This window comes from Taudactylus pleione, unplaced genomic scaffold, assembly GCF_031769625.1.
Source record: "Taudactylus pleione unplaced genomic scaffold, aTauple2 ptg000473l, whole genome shotgun sequence".
In the NCBI taxonomy this organism is placed as follows: Eukaryota; Metazoa; Chordata; class Amphibia; order Anura; family Myobatrachidae; genus Taudactylus; species Taudactylus pleione.
This window is the reverse complement of record NW_028284875.1, coordinates 10,131,649-10,154,306: the sequence shown is the minus strand read 5'-3', so window position 1 is coordinate 10,154,306 and position 22,658 is coordinate 10,131,649. Positions and strand designations below refer to the sequence as shown.

At 43.1% G+C, this 22,658-nt stretch overlaps 1 protein-coding gene across 1 annotated transcript in view; it reads right to left on the bottom strand.

Moving 5' to 3' along the window:
* Nucleotides 1-22,658, bottom strand: part of LOC148503968 (N-acetylglucosamine transporter UNC93A-like) — a 93,757-nt gene that overhangs the window by 5,237 nt on the left and 65,862 nt on the right. The window contains exons 4-7 of the mRNA XM_088448945.1: nt 15,168-15,320; nt 13,904-14,118; nt 11,808-11,943; nt 446-577 (exon numbers count right to left, since the gene is read on the bottom strand). Coding sequence (XP_088305071.1) covers nt 446-577; nt 11,808-11,943; nt 13,904-14,118; nt 15,168-15,320 — 636 coding nt within the window. The remainder of the gene's footprint in view (nt 1-445; nt 578-11,807; nt 11,944-13,903; nt 14,119-15,167; nt 15,321-22,658) is intronic.

Here is a 22,658-nt window from a genome sequence, read left to right as displayed (position 1 = left end):
CAATTTCCTGTGTGAAATGGCATCTGGTCATGAGGGAGGGACTCTCATATGAAATGCAAAACACACGAGATCCTTGATTTCCAGGAAAATAACATTTTGCCATGTTTTCAAAGCTGGGACTCTGTTATACTCGGAAACCCCAACTTTGGGTGTATTCAGATTTCTCCTCATATCTAATTGCATTTATCCATCAATACAGCACAATACATCACAGAAAAAATACCAGTAAACTACAGTATGTGCTTAGCCATATTACAATAGCTAATCAATCCGTGATGCAGTACAGAATTGTATATTAATTTATTATTATCACATTTAAGATTCAATTGAAGTGAATCTTAGAGAAGGGACAGTAAGAAGGCAAAAAAAATTAAAGCAAAACACAATTATGAGTTGTTAGTCAGAGAACTTAATCATATAAAAAAAGTTAAACTTTATTACTTACAGTTGGTCTGGGTCTGCCAGATGGCATCTGCCATACCCCAGATTGCAGGATATATAAAGAATACAGCAAGCTGATTTGGATGTGGCTCCCAAAGTAGTAGTGCGATAATAATGGCAACATTTGAGAATGCGGCTATAGACGTAAAGAAAGAAATAACAGGCATAATACATGCACCATGTAAATCATGTTTGTTGTACTACTTCTAGTCTCTACTCCTTCCTGTTTCTTTCCTTCTTCACTCTCCCAAGGACTAAACCAATGTACAGGTTACAGGGATACTGGTCCTCTGAGAGTTAAAAGTAAATCTAGTTAGAACTAGGGGTGTGCACCGGCCACTTTTCGTGTTTTGTGTTTTGGTTTTGGATCTGGATCTTTCTTCGTGTTTTGGATCTGGATTGGTTTTGCCAAAACCACCCTTCTGTGTTTTGGGTTCTGGGTTTTGTGTTTTGGATCTGTATTTTTTTGAAAAAAAGCATAAAAACAGCTAAAATCACAGAATTTGTAGGTTTTTCTGCTCCTATGCTATTAACCTCAATAACCTTAATTTCCACTCATTTCCAGTCTATTCTGAACACCTCACACATCACAATAGTGTTTTTATGTCCAAAAGGTTGCACCGAGGTAGCTGGATGACTATGCTAAGCGACACGAGTGGGCGGCACAAACACGTGACCCATCTAGGCATGAAACTGCAGTGGCAGACAGGATGGCAGTTTGAAAAACTAGGCCCCAAACTGTACATAATGCAAAGAAAAAAAAGAGGTGCAAGATGGAATTGTCCTTGGGCCCTCCCACCCACCCTTATGTTGTATAAACAGAACATGCACACTTTAACAAACCAATCATTTCAGCGCCAGGGTCTGCCACACAACTGTGGCTGAAATGATTGGTTCGTTTGGGCCCCCACAAAACAAGCTGGCAATTAATCTGTCCCTGCACAAACTGGCTCTACGGAGGCAAGATGTCATCCTCATCCTCCTCATCCACCGATTCCTCACCCTCTTCAGTGTGTACATCCTCATCCTCACAGAGTATTAATTCGTCCCTGCTGGAACCACAGGTTCCACGTACAGGTCCCTCTGTACGTTCTGGAGGCTGGTCTCCCTGGAAGAGTTGATAATTAATTTTATGAACATCATCTTCTCCACATTTTGTGGAAGCAACCTCCTACGCCTTTCGCTGACAAGGTTCCCGGCTGCACTAAACACTCTTTCTGAGTACACACTGGAGGGGGGGCAACTCAGGTAAAATAGAGCCAGTTTGTACAGGGACCTCCAAATTGCTTCTTTTTCCTGCCAGTACAGGTACGGACTGTCTGACATGCCTACTTGGATGCTGTCACCGATGTAATCCTTTAACAGACAGAAGCACGCTTGTCGCTGCTGCTTTGAGGATGCAAGTGCGGCTACAGCCCACACAATTCACAAAGACAGAAAAAAAAAAAGAATATTTTTATTGTTTGTGGAGCGCACTTTGAGGGTTACACCACCCTTTAACAGACAGACGCACGCTTGTCGCTGCTGCTTTGAGGATGCAAGTGCGGCTACAGCCCACACAATTCACAAAGACAGAAAAAAGAAGAAGAATATTTTTATTGTTTGTGTAGCACACTTTGAGGGTGTCACCACCCTTTAACAGACAGACGCACGCTTGTCGATGCTGCTTTAAGGATGCAGGTGCGGCTACAGCCCACACATTTCACAAAGACCGAAAAAAAAAGAACAATATTTTAATTGTTTGTGTAGCACACTTTGAGGGTGTCACCACCCTTTAACAGACAGACGCACGCTTGTCGCTGCTGCTTTAAGGATGCAGGTGCGGCTACAGCCCACACAATTCACAAAGACAGAAAAAAGAAGAATATTTTTATTGTTTGTGTAGCACACTTTGAGGGTGTCACCACCCTTTAACAGACAGACGCACGCTTGTCGCTGCTGCTTTGAGGATGCAAGTGCGGCTACATCGCACACAAGTCACAAACACATTAAAAAATAGTTTTTTATTTTTTGGAGCACTTTGAGAGTTACACCACCCTTTAACAGACAGACGCACGCTTGTCGCTGCTGCTTTAAGGATGCAGGTGTGGCTACAGCCCACACAATTCACAAAGACAGAAAGAAGAAGAATATTTTTATTGTTTGTGTAGCACACTTTGAGGGTGTCACCACCCTTTAACAGACAGACGCACGCTTGTCGCTGCTGCTTTGAGGATGCAAGTGCGGCTACATCGCACACAAGTCACAAACACATTAAAAAATTTTTTATTTTTTGGAGCACTTTGAGAGTTACAACACCCTTTAACAGACAGACGCACGCTTGTCGCTGCTGCTTTGAGGATGCAAGTGCGGCTACAGCCCACACAATTCACAAAGACAGAAAAAAAACGAACAATATTTTAATTGTTTGTTTAGCACACTTTGAGGGTGTCACCACCCTTTAACAGACAGACGCACGCTTGTCGCTGCTGCTTTAAGGATGCAGGTGCGGCTACAGCCCACACATTTCACAAAGACCGAAAAAAAAAGAACAATATTTTTATTGTTTGTGTAGCACACTTTGAGGGTGTCACCACCCTTTAACAGACAGACGCACGCTTGTCGCTGCTGCTTTAAGGATGCAGGTGCGTCTACAGCCCACACAATTCACAAAGACAGAAAAAAGAAGAATATTTTTATTGTTTGTGTAGCACACTTTGAGGGTGTCACCACCCTTTAACAGACAGACGCACGCTTGTCGCTGCTGCTTTGAGGATGCAAGTGCGGCTACATCGCACACAAGTCACAAACACATTAAAAAATAGTTTTTATTTTTTGGAGCACTTTGAGAGTTACACCACCCTTTAACAGACAGACGCACGCTTGTCGCTGCTGCTTTAACAATGCAGGTGTGGCTACAGCCCACACATTTCACAAAGACAGAAAGAAGAAGAATATTTTTATTGTTTGTGTAGCACACTTTGAGGGTGTCACCACCCTTTAACAGACAGACGCACGCTTGTCACTGCTGCTTTGAGGATGCAAGTGCGGCTACATCGCACACAAGTCACAAACACATTAAAACATTTTTTTTATTTTTTGGAGCACTTTGAGAGTTACAACACCCTTTAACAGACAGACGCACGCTTGTCGCTGCTGCTTTGAGGATGCAAGTGCGGCTACAGCCCACACAATTCACAAAGACAGAAAAAAAAAGAACAATATTTTAATTATTTGTGTAGCACACTTTGAGGGTGTCACCACCCTTTAACAGACAGACGCACGCTTGTCGCTGCTGCTTTGAGGATGCAGGTGGAATCTAGATGGGATTTGGAACCGAGGACACACTACCTCCATCAATTGTCTAAATCCCACTGCACTAATGGCGGATACTGGACGCACGTCTAACACCAACATAGCAGTCAAGGCATCAGTTATACGTTTTGCTTCAGGATGACTGCTGTCGTACTTCATCCTCATCGCTAGGGACTGTTGGAGGGTCAATTGTTTAGTAAAAGTAGTGATGTTCCTACTTCCTCTCTGGGATGATGAACAACTCCCAGCAGCAGCAACAGCACTAGGAGGAAGTGGTTCTTGATCTTTCCCTATTTTATTTTTATCCGAGAAAGTTTGGTCCTCCATTTATGTTATATTGATATATACGTGCGGCTAAAGCGCACACAAACACAGAAAATATTTTTTTATTTTTGCTGGAGAGTAGTGCACTTTGTGGGTTACACCACCCTTTAAGAAATGAGCCAGCCGGCTCTTTACTTATGGGACACAGGCGCACGCTTGGCGCTGCTCCTTTGTTGATGCACGTGCAGCCACAGTGCACACAAGTCACAAACACAGAAAATATATATTTTTTGTTTTGGAGTGTACTTTGGGGGTTACAGCACCCTTTTAACGGTCAAGCCAGCCGGCCCTTTACTTATGACACAGGCGCACGCTTGGCACTACTTTGTTGATGCACGTGCGGCTACTGCGCACACAATTCACAAACACAGAAAATAATATTTTTTTTGGTTTGGACTGGAGTGTACTTTCGGGGGTTACAGCACCCTTAACGGTCAAGCCAGCCGGCCCTTTACTTATGACACAGGCACACGCTTGGCACTACTTTGTTGATGCACGTGCGGCTACTGCGCACACAATTCACAAACACAGAAAATAATTTTTTTTTTGGTTTGGACTGGAGTGTACCTTCGGGGGTTACAGCACCCTTAACAGTCAAGCCAGCCGGCCCTTTACTTATGACACAGGCGCACGCTTGGCACTACTTTGTTGATGCACGTGCGGCTACTGCGCACACAATTCACAAACACAGAAAATAATTTTTTTTTTGGTTTGGACAGGAGTGTACTTTCGGGGGTTACTGCACCCTTTAACGGTCAAGCCAGCCGGCCCTTTACTTATGACACAGGTGCACGCTTGGCACTACTTTGTTGATGCACGTGCGGCTACTGCGCACACAATTCACAAACACAGAAAATAATTTTTTTTTTGGTTTGGACTGGAGTGTACTTTCGGGGGTTACAGCACCCTTAATGGTCAAGCCAGCCGGCCCTTTACTTATGACACAGGCGCACGCTTGGCACTACTTTGTTGATGCACGTGCGGCTACTGCGCACACAATTCACAAACACAGAAAATAATTTTTTTTTTGGTTTGGACTGGAGTGTACTTTCGGGGGTTACAGCACCCTTAACGGTCAAGCCAGCCGGCCCTTTACTTATGACACAGGCGCACGCTTGGCACTACTTTGTTGATGCACGTGCGGCTACTGCGCACACAATTCACAAACACAGAAAATATTTTTTTTTTGGTTTGGACTGGAGTGTACTTTCGGGGGTTACAGCACCCTTTAACGGTCAAGCAAGCCGGCCCTTTACTTATGACACAGGTGCACGCTTGGCACTACTTTGTTGATGCACGTGCGGCTACTGCGCACACAATTCACAAACACAGAAAATATTTTTTTTTTTTATTTGGACTGGAGTGTACTTTGGGGGTTACAGCACCCTTTAACGGTCAAGCCAGCCGGCCCTTTACTTATTACACAGGCGTACGCTTGACACTACTTTGTTGATGCACGTGCGGCTACTGCGCACACAATTCACAAACACAGAAAATATATTAATTTTTTAGCACTTGGGGGGAGCACCCCTGATGGACAGAGCACCCCCTGGACAACACTACAGCACCCCTTTAGGACTGGGACACTGCACAGGACTTTGGAGTGGACACAGCCCCTATGGAGAACTGACTGCACAACATAGTCCAGCCAGCCCCTATGGACTTTGAAGTAGTGGACACAGCCCCTATTAACAACAGCAGCACAGCACAACACAGCCAGCCCCTATGGACTTTGAAGTAGTGGACAACAGCAGCACTACACTACACTACACTACACAGCCCTAACTCCCACCCTCCCTCTTCTCTGTCCACAGCCGAGTGAGAAAATGGCGCCGACGCGGGTACCTTATATAGGATCCAAAACCCGCGAGACTCGGAAGGCGGGATGATGACGTTTTGCCTCGATTTCAGATCCGAGTCAGGCGGGAAAAGTCGAGCCTGACTCGGATCTGCCTCGGATTGGGGGGGCTCGGGGGGGTTCGGATTTCAGAAATCCGAACCCGCTCACCCCTAGTTAGAAGGTGCAATTTTACAATGTGGCAATGTCATATTGCTCTTCATTAGGAAGCGGAGGGTTCATGTTGGCAGATTTAAAATGTGCAGTGAGAATTAGAGTGAGCTGGACCCTAAATCACAGTGTAAAAATAAAGCATGCAGTTTTCCCCTGCATGCAAAACAAGAATTAATTGGCAACACTTGGTGGTTTGTCTAGGTGCAGATTTGTACTAGAGATGTGCGCCGACCAACGTGTTTTGGTTTTGGTTTTGGATCTGGATCTCCCCTGGTTTTGGATCTGAATCTGGTTTGGGATTTTTTCCTTGGTGTTTTGCTTTTAGGTTTTGGTTTTGGATCTGTATTTTTTCCCAAAAATTATATAAACAGCTAAAACCACATCATTTGGGCCTGTTTTTGTTCCTACAGTATTATTAACCTTAACAACAATCATTTTCAGGCATATCTAGGCATTTTTAACCACCTCACAGCTCACAATATTGATTTCACTATTTTTCACCAATACAGGCCAAAGGCTGCAGCGAGCTGGCTGGCTAAAGTAAGCAACAGAGCAGCAGCACAAACACACAGCAGTTTAAAAAAATATAGGACATCTATGAAACATTGCCACACAGCAGTGGCAGACAGGCTGGCAGTTTAATAAACTATAATAATGTCAGTCGGCAATGCCCCAAATTGTGCCAAATGTAAAGGAAAGAGGTGCAAGATGGAATTGTCCCTCCCACCCACTCTTATGTGGGATATTAAAAAGGACATGCACAGTTTAACAAACCAATCACTTTAGCCACTAGGACTGATACTTTTGTGGCTGAACTCCTTGGTTTGTTTGGGCCCCCACAAAACATTTTTTGGAAGGACTACCTTCAATTATTAAGGAGGAGGTTGATGATGAGGGTGTTGGTGGTGGAGATTGCATGTGCTGGTCCAAACTGCTGATAGCTGATACTGGACTGCTTGTTATTAATTTACAAATTATAATTTTTTAAAACAAATTGCATGAACTCGATGCAAAAGATGTAACAGGGAGGAGGTGACTAGATGGTTAACGTCCCTTCCTCTGCTAACTTTGGCTTTACAAATGGAACAGATGCCGTCACAACTGTTGTCAGAATTTAGATTAAAATAATTCCACACCCAAGACATTGCTTTTCTTGCTTTCTTTTTATCATTAGCAAGAACTGCTGCCACTGGAGGCTGATTTACGCAAACCACATCCTTATCATCAACATCCACATTAGCGTCATATAGGACACAAATTTCCCCCTCATCCTCCTTTTGCACTTCCTCCACACTATCATCCTCATTTTTTTATTATTTCACCATCTAATACTAGCACAGCCGTCATGGTGTCAGTGATCCGCTATGAAACTGGGTGACAGCTGTTATGCTTACTTCCTCTATCAAAGGACTGTTTAATAGTCAATTGTTTTTTAAAATTCTGATCACGAATGAGGATGGTGGTGATGATGCAGGTGTTGGTGTTGGAGATCGAAGGCGCTTGGATCCCACAGAGAGGGAGCAGATAGGCGACACTGGACTTGTTACGTTTTGAGTTTTGGAAGTTGGCGACATACACTTTGATATTTGATGAATGCGCTCCAAGTGACGTAGCAAGGAGGAGGTTCCTAGGTGGTTTTGGTCCCTCCCTCTACTCACTCTTGCTTTGCAATGGTTATATATGGCTTGACAACTGTTGTCCGGATTGGGGTGCAAATAATTCCACATGTGAGAAGTGGAGTTTTTTGTCTTTTGCCTCGGCATGGCAACAATGGGCTTTGGCTTTTTCAATCCATGGGCAACAGCTGTTGCCTAACTTACTTCAAGGACATCCTCGGCATCAACATCCTCATCACCAACATCTTCATCATCAACATCCTCATCATCCTTAGCACCTTCAACTACCAAAACATCCTCCTCCTCCATGTGCAATTCCACAGAAGCATCCTCACTGACTACGTCTGCAAGATGTTGACTGCCCTTCCCCACATTTACAGAGGGCACACAAATGTTGGAACTTGGAGGATCCTCCAGTACACTAGTATTTAGGTCTGGCTCACACATGGCAACCGCGGACACACTTGTACTCTCCTCGAGGATTTGTGATTTTGATTTCTCAAGGCACACAGTTGTTTTTTCCGAAGGGCTAGCAGAATCAGAACCAGCAGTCTTCATAAAGAAAGGCCAAGGCCTTATCCTTTCCTTGCCACTTCGTGTAGTAAATGGCATATTGCCAGCTTTTTGTTTATCTAAAAGCAAATTTCCTTTAATTCTTTTTTCTTAACTGCAGTAAAAGTAGCTTAACCATATCGATGGCGTGACTTTAGCCCTTAGGCATAAGCCTTCAAAGAGGACAAGGAAGTTGATGGTCTTGCACTGCTAGCGGCATGTGGTTCTTTCCCTTGCTCTCCTTTCATGTGACAGCCCTCCATATTTTATGCAGTCTTGAAGCAGTGTCACAAGCACTAATAGTGTAGCCAAGGTGCGGTTACAAAATTCACACACGTGCAGTCGTGCGCACACAGAAAAAAAATTGACAAAAAAAATACACTATGTTTTTTTTTTTTTTGCCGGTCCACAACTTGAGCCCAGAGCACAGATTGATGACGACTGGAGTCGGGCAGCACTAGGTTGCATTGCCGACTTGCTAGATCTTGTGCAGCTAAGCCTAAAACGCACAGACACACAGACAATTATTTGAAAAGAAAGACAATATGTTTTTATTTTTTTTCCAGCTCCAGAACTTGGGCCCAGAGCACAGATTGATGATGACTGGAGTTGAGCAGCAATAGGTTGCATTGCCGACTTGTTAGATCTTGTGCGGCTAAGTCTAACACGCACAGACACACAGACAATTATTTGAAAAAAAAGGCAATATGTTTTTATTTTTTTTCCAGCTCCAGAACTTGGGCCCAGAGCACAGATTGATGACGACTGGAGTCGGGCAGCACTAGGTTGCGTTGCCGACCTGCTAGATCTTGTGCGGTTAAGCCTAACACGCACACTGACAAATATACATTACACAAAAAAAAATATATTTTTTGTTTTTTGGGGGGGTCCAGAACTTGGGCCCAGATGGGCGCAGCAGACAGCACAGCAGACAGCACCAGCCCAGATGGATCAGCAACAGCCCAGATGGACACAGCAGACAGCACAGTGACAGCAGTAGCACCAGCCCTGATGGATCAGCAACAGCCCAGGACACAGCAGACAGAACAGGACATGGCAGACAGAACAGCACATCACCTCTCCCTAGCCCTACACTACCCACCCTCCCCGTTCAGGCTCCAAAGCTGGAGTGAAATGGCCGCCCGCCACGTCCCTTATATATAGAGATGAAAGCTCGCGAGCCGCAAGATTTCATCTCTATGGTTTTGCCTCGATTTCAGAGATCCGAGTAAGGCGGGAACATCCGAGCCTGCTTGGATCCGACTCGGATCTACAAAATTCGGGTGGGTTCGGATCTCTGAAAACTGAACCCGCTCATTTCTAATTTGCACCTTTTCCTGGATTTTATTGTAACTCTAAATGAGGTCCATTATGTCTTTATAATGCCAAGCGCATTTAAACATATAGTGTTTTGACACTTCATAGACATATATAAATAGAAAATTATATTAAGCCTTCTTTATGAACCATATGCTTGGCTAAACCAGTCAATAGTAAGTTGTGTCAGGCGCACTCATGGCCGATGTCTTCCTGCCTTCTAGCAGCACTGCCTCTCGTATGGACAGTGTTCTTGGTTGATGGTTGCTAAGTAACCAGGATGCTTTTACTTGCATATAATTGTCCTTGTCCAACCTGGATTATGTTTGTCTGCCACTAGCCCTGATTCCTCATTGTCTCATCATTACAGTCTGTTTGCCAACAGCATTGACCCAGCATTGTCTTTTTGTTACATATTGTCTGTCACCAGTCCTGACCCACCTTTGCGTCATTCCTTCGCTTTTTCTTTGTTTTTTTAAGAACAAATCAACGGTATGTAGTCAGTAAGCTGGCGGTCGAAATGCCGACCGCCAGCTTCCCAACAGTGAAACTAATGATAGGCATCTAAACACCGATGCCTATCATTAGCCCCACGCCAAAATCCTGATGCCCAGCATACCGATCATTAGGTTTAGGCTGTGGGAAGGGGGGGTTAGGTTTAGGCACCCCTAAAGGAGGCTTAGGGTTAGAGGGGGAGAGGGTTAGAGATAGCCTCTATACTTACCCTGTTGGGATCTCCATCTGCCGGCCTCCCTGCATTGGTATTTCATCCGCCAGGCTGATGTCCGGCGGTATATCATATTGATTCACATATCAACATAGTTCTCATGACATAATGGAGGATAATGGATTATTTCCAGCGCTAGACCCAGAACCACCTTAGTATTTATCAATAAAAGAATTTGGTAATAAGATTAAGATTAAAACTTGAGGTCCACAAACCCAATTGAAAATAATGTTTTTAATTCGGGTATTTCATTATGTATTAATAGAAGCATAACTTTCTTACCATTTTAGTGAGCTATGCATATCTAATAAAACAAGAGCATCCAATGCTTTATTAAATTATATTTACTTAATAAAGCATGAATCTATTGGAACCTACGTGGTGCTAGCAAGTATACCCCTATAACATGAAACATAATACTAAAGAATCCTGACCCTCCTGATTGTTTGTTATGTGTGGGGTTACCTCTGTGTTTTCTACTAAGAAGAGTAGGTGACCTTGCTTTCTTACTTAATATGCACCTACTGTATGATCTCATATGTGATGCTGCTCACTTCTCTCTCTACAACTTTCTGTTCCTGGCTTCTAAGACCCAACTAACACTTACTCCCCATACAGAGGATGTTTATTCCTCTTCTCAGGCAAAGGAGATCTTATTTATCCATGGAGTGGCTGCTGAGACCCGTGCCATGCTCCCTGCTGCAGACATGACCCACCCGCTGATTCCTAAGTTATTGAGATAACTGGGGCACTTGCCCAGCTGCCCTGCTTCAGAACCTCTTATAGCCGCTTCCACTGCTACAAAAATCTTGAACAGGCTTCACTGGTAAATTTTGGGATGCCTCCTGTCACTAGCTTGCGACACGTTTGGAGTGTAAACTCTTTCTCTAGGCAGTATTTGTTCCAGATATTTGTATTGGTGGAAGCAGGGATAAGAGGTTCTGGAGCCTACACACTTCAGTGCCACAGAAATCTGGTACAGTCTCCACTACTTACCTGTATGATGCTTATTATATGCTATTTATATGTTTTTAACTATTTATGGTGTTGTGTTAAAGAAAATAAATTTCTCAAACCGTATTACACCATTGGAGATTCTATCGCTTGAATTTTCTGTTTATATATACTGAGGAGCATATACCATTTACCTCATATGTGAAATATGGAGTAAGAAAAAAGATCTGAGCACAAAGTAACAGATTGTTTATATTACATATGTTTATCTCATATTTTCTATATATTCTCACTATCTATAAGATTTGGTCAGTGGCATGCACCTGTATCCAGCCCAATTGTTGCTTTGTGAACATTAGTTTGTACATTCCTGGATGCATGATCCTATGAAATTGATTAACTTATTCATTCCAAATATGAAGTTAATGGAATACATTCATCTATCCTGAGCCTTCAGTGCATAACTTTGCTGAACATATGCTTACAGTTTGACAAAGTGACCCTGATGTGTCTTTAATATTCACTGTATAGCCCATACCCAGCCATTGGTGTAAATGGGATATTTCCTTACCAAAGAAAAAGAGAATTATCCTTCCAGTGTATTGTGTCAGTTTTCCAAACAACAAAGAACAGATTGCATTTGTTGCTGCAAAGCAAATCATCACATAGCCAACAAAATGTATCCCAAGTGTACAGGTAACATAAGACTAGAAAGAAAAAAAAATTGCAGTTTACTAACATGACAGTAAAGACAAATATAAGTGTCAGAACTGATTGAAAGTACAGAAAAGAATAATTTAAGTTAGAGATGATTTGTTACAGTCCTAAACATAAATGTAAATAGTATTTATTTGCAATCTAGTCAGTTAGAGCATAAGGAATGTCTCAAAACTCAACATTTAAAGGCTAATTCCAACCAACATTAAATTACATTTATTTTTAGTTAGATTAAGATTAAATAAAGTTTAAAAAACTAAAAAACTAAGAGTCATAACCCCTGTATCACTTGATAAAGCTGTTATAACATTTGTTTTGTATTTAGCAAACAGCGGTAGGTTTAGCTTACTGCTGCTTGTGACTGTACTGCTTATGTGATCTATAGATGGCGTTAGTGGTACGGTCCCAGCAATGGGGACCCAGCTAAGTCTTTCAGGATTTGCTGTGTCTCCATCAAATTGAAGCACAATACACATATTCAGACATCCATCATACCGCATTAACCAGCAACCCTTCTGCAACTCAGCAGAAGACACAGCTGAGGAGGGGGACACTGCAGCACCTAGGCGGATAAAAGCCTCCCCTGTCATACTCCTGAGATTTCATATAAAGATGATTAGAATAATACAAAGGAGACATTTAGAACTTATAAACATCTTCTTTGTTTATTGTAATAATTTTTATAGTTAACACTCACCAGCTTTGTGGTGCTCCCTGGGACTGCAGGGAGATGAGAGATGAGGCAGCAACAGCTCAGCCTCACTTCTGTATAGTCAGACACTATTTTCTTGGGCCACACCATGAACAGTAAGCTGCACAGAAAGATAGCTAATAGAGGCATGCCTCTGAGTATGAGGGGCGTGCCTTAAGCACTGATGGACACTTTGGATGTGTCATGTGACCAGGAAGTGCACTGCAGTGCTTAGAGATCAAAGCTCAGCTGCAAGAGAAGACAGATTGAATGCAGGTACTGTACTAAAGAAAATGTGCCTCAGGTAATAAGTTCCATTGATAAATGGAGCCCTAAATGTTACTTGCATTTTGGAAATTCAGTAGTTCCCTCTGTGCATTTATTGCTCATCAGCAAGAAATCTGCTCTCCATCTTAACAAGATCTGAGGTTGTCGAGGCCTATCTCTCTTGGACAACTGAATACAAGACCCACCCAAGGAGAAAAAAGGGACTTCTTGGCTTAACACTGCCTGCTCCATTCAATATATTTAATGCAGGCCAATTAAGTTTACCTATGGCATGCAGTTTTACAGAGTAGTAAGTAAGTAGCAAGATTGAAGCAGCACAATAATGCAAACCAACAATATCAAACATGAGTACACATTTATAAACTTGATCTAGACCTGTTAACATTATTAAGGTGTTTGTGCACATATACATTTCTTTTCATGTTGTTTGCACCGAGCAATCATTAAATTAAATTAAAGATTTAATAAACACATTCATTATTTATAAAAGTTTTTGAAAGAGTATTATTGTTCACACTCCACAAGCCCACAGAGCCTTAATGTGGTGTGAGGGCTACACTGCCAGTTGACTTAATTTTGCACCAATCTAAAATTCAGTTATTGGTGTTTTATTCTACTGCCACATCAAGGAGTTTTTAAAACTTAATTTTTCATGTAAGAACCTAATTTTCTGTATAGAAAAATGCCCACAGACTTATACAAGCATTTTCCTTTAGAATCCCATTCAAGTGGTTGGATACGCAGTGTACAGTAAGTGCCTCTTAAGAATGTATTTGAAGAACCAAGAGTGTTCTAAGAAAAAGCATTAGTTTGGACGTAAGGAACAAAAACAAACAGTATTATAGTGCATAAAAGTGAGATAGCTTTCTGTGTTAAGATATATAATTAAACAAAACAAATTGCAATTTGCCTTCATGGTATACAGAAAAAGCATAGTATACAGAATTTTTTTAAACATTGTTTATAACAACCTTTGTGTAGTCTCCAGAAAGGAATCCTTGTTCAAAACCACTCCACATTGTAATAGGAATGAGAAGACATTGGCGCTTATCTCGGAGATGCCTAAGTGTTGCCAATATTTTTATCCACAATGACTCTTCCTTAATGTTATCTTTGTTGGGTTCTTTTTCCAGATCAATATTATCCAGGAAAATGGAAACCAGTACAACAGCAAGTATTCCACTACCTAAATATAGTAATAAAGGAAAAATGATTATTAAAAAGTAAAAAGGGCAGTAAGAACAGTAGTCTATTACATACATGTACCCATCTGACATTTTCCTGACTGTGAAAAGACATGAAACCTGCATGTTTTCATTAATTAAACCAATTGAATGGATATGTGTACAGTAGCTTGAAGTTAAATGTTTATTGTCAAAATACGGAATGTAAAAAACTCATGCAAGGTTTTCTCTGTTCCTGTTGTATAGATGAGTATACTGTGAGTTATTGTTCATTTACTCAGCATTACAATCATTTTAGTAATAACATGGTAGCTCAAAGGTTTTTATTTAAAGAAAAATAAGTATGGAGGCCATTGAATTGTTCATTTGGCAAAATGACTCAGGGCCTGATTCACTACCAATCGCAACTGAGATTGCAACAGCGATTACGCATGCAGTCTCACTTTGATAGTATGCTAATATATTGCGATCGCTATGCCGTTGCAGCACAACATAAGGACACCCACTTTACCATACACACATACATAATGTTTGGCAAGAGTACCATGACAGCCTCATGCACACTTGTACAGTTCTAACCTTACTCAGAAATTGCTAACTTCATCGCACCTCAGGCTGTGTAAGGCATCGCAGTGGATAATTTATGCGCCCCCATGCAACGCCATTTAAACGCCCTGGCACTCCTACGTTTTGCCGACCACTCCCCATCACCACCCACAAATGGCACGTCCTGTCAATCACTCTGTGATGGGTCTGTGTAGTCACTGCGATTGCAATCCCGACCAGAGTGGCCAGTTCGCGCACACGCATTGCGATGCATAAGCATGCGCAGAACATAACAATTGCCCAATTGCATGTGTAATCGCAGTTGCGAGCGGTAAGGAATCAGGCCCTCAGCCAAAATATTATTAAATATTTGTTATTTTATAAATATTCAGGCTTTAACTAATTAGTGCCTTACCCATTATACTGTAGGATATTCTCTTCTCTTGTCTACCACATCTGAATTATTTAACATCTAGTTCTACTTATAAAAAAAGAAAGCACTTACCTGTATACACACCCAATAGTGTATAAGTTAAGTTTTTTGGAGGTGGTGGAGGCAATGTAGGTTGTAGGCTTACGTTGCCCTGATTGCTGGGAGTCACATATGGGCAATCATTTGCTCCGCAGTGTGTATAATTTGGTAGACTTACACTAAGTCCTATATAAAGAAAAATAAAAGTTCTATACTTTATTAAATAGATTGCAGAATATAAATAATACAAATGGTAGGGGAGAAAAATGCTGCATTAAGGTGGTGCACACCATCTTTCACTTTTATTTTTTCAATTTATACAAGTTGTCATTAGGCAGTCCCCTGACAGAACTGTACTCATACAGGGTCAAATGGCTAATTCTAAGACAATTGTATACGTGTGCAGAAGTCTTGTCTTTTGTATTAGGATTATAAATAATTCCATTTTTTTTAATCAAGAATATAGTAAAAACTTTATTTAAAACTAAAATAAAAACATACTGTATAGAAAGCACATGCAAATCTTTTAATAACATTGTTTCTAAATGTGATTCCTGTAGGTAGTTTATAACAATAAAACAAAAGTCAAATCAAGGGTTACATGTATCATTGTGATAACCCCTTTTTTCTGCATTTCCGTGAAAAAGAGGTTATACTACTTCCCTCAATGTTTTAAAAGCGGATCATATAGAAATCCAAGAGCTCTCCAGTGGTACATTCAGTATGTGTAAATAATGCACCTATGGGGCACTTTCCTTTCGTTGGCTCCAGATTTTCCCACACATGTGCAGATTCCGCCACAATAAGATCTTCTGGTTATTCGAGATCTTGAGCATAGGCATTGGGGTTGTCCAGGAGACATGACATAAAGCATCAGCACTTCACAAAATGTAAGCATTCCCAGGTTACTGCAGCAGATATTGGATATACTGTATCTGCTGTGGTTCTCTTATTTCAGATTGCAATAGCAGCCCCATATATTTCTAAACATTCTAGAGCTGATCCCCAGTAACTAACAGATGGTGTTAGCCATTGCAGCCTACAGACTACACACCCGCAAAATGTACTGGGAGAGGGTTGTCTAGGATCCCTCCCAGGCATTGAGCACTTGCGCATTCATTCCCTGATTACTGCTCATGCACAGTAGTATGTTCCCCCTGAGCCAGTAAGTAATGTGAACACATTAGCAATCACTTTACCCTTACACATTTGTTGGACTGTAACATTGATTGACTGGAACTTCGAAATGTTGGCACTTGTTAAACTCTATGTTATACTTGCCTACTCTCCCGGGACTGTCAGGAGCCTCCTGAAAATTGGGTGCCACTCCCGTAACCCCACAAGAGTAGGCAAGTCCCCCTGATTGTCTGCTGGCCTCCAGTGACCCCCTGCGCTGAATCGCATCTTCGCAGCCCCACCCCCTGCTTTAGCAGTGCCTGTAATATTGGCATTATAAAGCAGGGGGCGTGGCCACGATGACATGATCGCACTGGCACATCCCCGTTCAGCCCACTTCAGACTTCCTCATCCTCCCTGCTGCTCCGACCTGGCAGCCCCCCCCCCGGAGAGAGCTGCTAATTTGGGAAGGCAGGCGATCGCACTGCAAGGCATTAGCATGCCCACTATGTCTTGGCGTGCGATCGCTTTGTGTATGCAGATGCCCACCAGCCAGTGTTAAGACTCGCAATCGCGCACGTCAGGATGTGTATGCAACCATCGGTAAATTGGGTACCGTCAGATGCGATCGCAGTGCTTGAGGCTGACCATACCCTACCACAAGCACTGCGAACACTTTAATGTACAAACCAGCCAAGTGACATGTACTATGACGCTGCCTCTTAAATATGCACGTCTCTGAAACGGCATTGAGACACTTAGGCACACCTGCATTCGCATCTCCACTCCCCCGTTTCTAGCAGCCAGCCCCTATCACCACCCACAAATGGCTTCTCCTGTCACTCACTCTGTTGGGCTGTCTATGCGCAGCGAGCGAATGCTTACTGATCTCTCGCTGTGGTTTGTGCACTGCAATGCATACGCATGCGCACAATGTGAAAATCGACCGGCTATAAGCAAACACATCCTAGCGAGCGGATCTGAATCAGGTTCTAAGTGCCAACATGCCCATGGCTGCCAGTAACTGCCAATAAAAGCTTGAAATCTGAAATCTTGTGGAAGTAAAAGTACCTATATGCCCTTTCAATCAGGGTACACTGGAACATGCAGTTCCACAAATGTACTGAAAAGAATAATAAATGCACACTGACTAATTGTGACTAAGAAGCATTTTCGAGCAAAAAGACACTCGGCGCTAGCTGAGTCGCACGGAATCTGTTGCCCCAAGAGGGGCTGTTTGGCTCGACTGCAGCAAGAATATATGAGGACACATCTATAGTTGCTTACACTTTAGCAAATATTCTAAGATCATTATTCAATAATGAAATTGGAGGTAACACACAAATATTTTGACCTGTGTTTAATCAAAATAATGCCACGAATTTTCACTGAAACTCATTTTTCCCTTTGTAGTAAAATCTTTTTGCATGCAAACATGGGAGTTATTAAATCACTGAACGTCTTTTAGTAATAAGCTGTAAAACCGCATGAATTAGGATCTGACATTTATTTAAGTGACTTTATAGCTTTGAGGGTTACATTTGCTAATATGGACTTTGATTTGGGAAGTGGATGACTGGGGTATGCCACCTGATTATTAATGTTGTAAACGTTTGGCGAAATCAAGTTTCTGGAAGTTTCACTCAGAAATGATATTATAAGGGAGGCATTACTCAAATCTCTACAATTTACCTGGATCAACAGTTGGAGAACTTTTTTAGACTTAGGCCCGTATTCAATTAGCGGCGAAAAGTCGGAATCCACGAAAAGGTATCACGTATGACGTAATTTCACTAGGTGAAAACTTTTTGCCGTATTTAATTGCAAACACTTTTCTCGTACGCAAAAACGCAATGCAATGTAATTGGCAAAAAAGATTTGCCTATGAATAGGTGTCGGAAAAAAGTGCAAAATCGCTATTTTGGGGTGCAAAGGTAGGGAAACCACTCTGCACCCTTGGGACAGCCCCCCAAAGGATAACTGCATCAAAAAAGTCCTAAAAAACAGAGAGGAACACCCCTAAAAATGACTTTGAAAAATGGGGAGAAAAAGTGCAAAGTGGGGGGGCAAAATTAAAAACTAGCAAAATTTACTTTTTGGGGGGGTTTGCAAGTAGGGGTGAGGTGTTTTTTTGATTGCAGGTGGTTGCTGAAGGTGCGTTTTTTAGAACAACAATTTAGCGACTTTTAACTATGGTTGCCCCCATTTTCAAGTACCCCAAATTTGACTGGACTACTTATTTTAACGCTAAAAATAAGCAAAAAGCTATTTTTCACCACTTGAGCAAAGACGCTAATTTGAAGCAATTGACAGCACTTAAGTACCCCAAATAGCTTCAGTAGGGCTAATCGGGGACATCAATATTATATATATTGCATCAGACTGATTTCCCCATTTTTGACAGCACTTTCCGTCTGTTTAAGTTCCGCCGGGTTGCGTTTTTGCATCCTTTGAAATTGAATGCGGCGAATCGAGGGGACGCGAATGAAAAGTTTCTGCACCTAAAACACGTGATGTAGGCAAAAAGTCTGGCAGGCGGAAAAGTATCACAGGTGCAAAACTAATTGAATATGGGCCTAAGTAGGATTAACCCTAATTCCATGAGCATCTAACATTTAATTTGGTAGGCATTATGAATCGTTTTTTCAACTCTTTTCATATAACTTTTGCTGGAGTCAATTAAAGGCTTTGTAGCTTGGCCCACAAGCAGAGCCTAGAGTTCATCATTCACTGTATGTACCTAGAGCTCTATTGTGTTAGTTGGTCAGCTTACTGTATTTAGTGGTAAGAATCTGTATCTGGAACACCAAAACAGCTATCTGTTCTCAAAACACCATATTATGATATCTCTGACACCAGTGGCGGGCTGGGCCGGGGGGCAGGGTGCCATCTGTCCCCCGGGCCGGTACTAGATAAGCTCTGGGGGGCCGCTAGCTGCCTTGCAGCCGAACGCTGCATGAATGCCTGGTGGCTGGAGATGCCTCACTAGCGGCCGTCCAAGGCCCCGCCCACTGAAACACTGGCAGCACTCCCCCTCTCAACCGCCCATCCACCCGCAGTTCAGACATGACATAGCAGCATGGGGTGGAAGGAAGGCTTCGCTAGCCCGGCCCTCACTGTGCCGCATAGTGTCTTAGCGCCTCCGTGTGATGTCACCTAGGTGACGCCCCCACCAACACTCATCAACCCTCCAGCCAAACACAAGCAGGAGCTCAGCATCAGCTCCGTGGAGGCTGCTCGACCACCTGGGTGACTGTGTTCTTACTCCAGTGTCAGTCCTGCAGTGCTGCTGATTGGGTTGTCGTTTCCTGTTGGCTGCTGCTACAACAGGGTATGCAACCATTTACACAAATTATATTTTTGAAGCAGTTACATATATTTGTGGACTGTGGTGTATATATATATATATATATATATAAATCTGTAGATATAATGATATATATCTTTATGTGTCTATATGGTTTAACCAGTTGGTCACTTCAGTATCTGACACCCCAATTCCCTGCCTTGCTCTGCTCCACCTTTTGTCTGGATGGTCCCACTCCCTCTCTGCTGTCCTCCTCCTCCTCCACCCCCAACTCCTTCCCCATCACAGTCATGGCCCGACCCCAACCCCATCAATGTTCTATCCCAACACCCCCCACCGCTCCCATACTAACCCCGGCGCCAGTCTTCCTCTCCTTAGACTGTCCTGTCTCCCTCGCAGTGGGAGCCATTGGGAGTTGCACACTGAGGAGACATGATGTGTATGTATGTATAAATATATATATGTACAGGAGCATATCTATAATGGGTGCAGAGTGTGCGGGGCACATGGGCCCCTGGGTCCAGGGGGGAACCCGCATCGCACACCCTGCACCCATATAATGTAAAACTCACCTGTCCATGGTCCTGCGTCGGGTGTCAGCACTGCACAGAACACTGGAAAATGGACGCCACTGCTTTTTTTCCGGCGTTATGCACATCCTCAGTAGACTCTGGGCACACCCTAGTGCCCAGAGGGCCTGATTCAGAGCTGCTCGTAAGCGGCTGCTCGTTCGCTATGAGCGATGTTCGCACAACTGCGCATGTGTATGGGTCATAATGCGCATGCGCAAACCAGTCATTGGGGTCGGAAATCGAGCGCTCGCAAAACAGCGAGGGGCTGCTAATTTGATTGACAGAATGTACCGTTTGTGGGTGGTAACAGGGGAAGGTGCTTGAAAACGGGGGAGTGTAGATCCTGTAGATCCGAATGCAGGCGTGCCTAACAGTAAAAAGGGCGTTTAATGGGAGTGCATAATTAGTAAAGGAGCATCATCGACCACGTCACTTGGTCGTCTTTTAGCCAGAACTGCTCGCAGTGATAGCGGTAGGATAAACCTACCACAAGCACTGCGAGCAGTTCAAATGCCTTTCGATGTACCCGATTAATCTAATAAATACCGGAGATGACGTGTGATGCGAACGGCAAAGGGGCGTCATTACAAAATTGGGAATACTAAATTGGGAACAGGAACCCAAACCTCTGGACAACCTCTCACCTAATGGTCCAAGGACCAATCAGTGACAAGAAGAAACTGAACTCAAAACAGTATAGTACTGACAGTCTGGACCTGGAAACCAAGCCAGGAATCAGAGATGTAACCAAGGAACAACTAATGAAGCTATATCCCTGGTACAGCTCTGACACAAGACCTGGACCATAATCCGGAAGGAAAACTCAGGATAGAGAGACACTTCAGGCACACACAGTACTGAACACCTCAATGCTAAAAGACTGTGACCCGATCATGCCCTCTAGACCTGGAACCCCAACGCTGACTATCAGCCCCAGACAAGAGCACACAGTACAGGATATACAAAATAGTCAACCTAGATTATGCAGTAAGCCACTATAGCCACAGAGTGTACAGCCATGGCCAAAAGTTTTGAGAATGATACATGAATTGGTTTGCACAAAGTTTGCTGCTTCAGTGTTTTTAGACGTTTTTGTTAGATGGTATACTGAAGTAAAATTACAAGCATTTCATAAGTGTCAAAGGCTTTTATTGACAATTACATTAAGTTTATGCAAAGAGACAATATTTGCAGTGTTGACCCTTCTTTTTCAAGACCTCTGCAATTCGCCCTAGCATGCTGTCACTCAACTTCTGGGCTACATATTGAGTGATGGCTGACCATTCTTGCCTAATCAATCCTCGGAGTTTGTCAGAGTTTGTGGGTTTTTGTTTGTCCACCCGCCTCTTGAAGATTGAACACAAGTTCTCAATGGGATTAAGGTCTAGGGAGTTTCCTGGACATGGTCAAAATTTTGATGTTTTGTTCCCCGCGCCACTTAGATATCAGTTTTGCCTAATGGCAAGGTGCTCCATCATGCTGGAAAAGGCATTGTTTGTCACCAAACTGTTCTTGGCTGGTTGGGAAAAGTTGCTCTTAGAGGATGTTTTGGTACCTTTCTTTATTTATGGCTGTGTTCTTGGGCAAAATTGTGAGTGATCCCACTCCTTTGGCAGAACTGGAGCTGGAGTTGGAAGTGGTCTGTGTGCAGCATGGGAGCCACAGCACTGATAAATGGTACACAGTGGGTAGATGGAATGCAGGCAACAGTAATCAGTCTGTGTACAGCTTGGAAGCCACAGCACTGAGAGATGATACACAGCGGTAGATGGAATGCAGACAACAGCAAGTGGTCTGTGTGTTTTCTGGAAGCCACGGCACTGAGATGGTATACAGCGGCGATTGTAAACCATCTTGGTGGTTATCTGTATGTGGCATGGGAGCCACAGCGCCGAGAGGCAAACAGCGATGGTACAAGTAGGTAATGGTTGAGTTTCAGCAAGGAGAGTATCCACAAGATAAAAATCTGAAAACACAAGAGACACTGAGCCTGGGGCCTAATTCAGACCCGTTTGCAAGGCTGCATTCACATGCAGCTGTCCGCACCTAAATTATGCAAATACTGCAATCGTTAGCAAGACATTAGCCCACCCACTATGTTTTGCCGTGCGATCATGGTATGTACTTAGATGCCCACCAGCCTGACAGAAGACGCCCACTTTCTCTTAGTAACAGACAACATCTCCAGGAAGTGTATTAAACAATCGGTAACATCGGCTGACATCGGACCCATATGCAGCACCCATGTTGGCTCACCATACCCTACCGCAAGCACTACTGCTGCGTTTAATTCAGCCATGTGACGTGTACGCTGACGATGCGTCTTATTTATGCACGGCCCTGAAATGGCGTTCCAATGCACAGACATGCCTACATTCGCACCACCACACCCCCGTTATCCTCGTCCACCCCCTGTCACCACCCAAAAACAGCATGTCCTGTCACTCGTGCTTGTGGAGGGTCTGTGTACAGGGTGCGAACACTTCATGGTTCTTTCTATCTCTCAGGAACACACTGCTCGCAAGACCT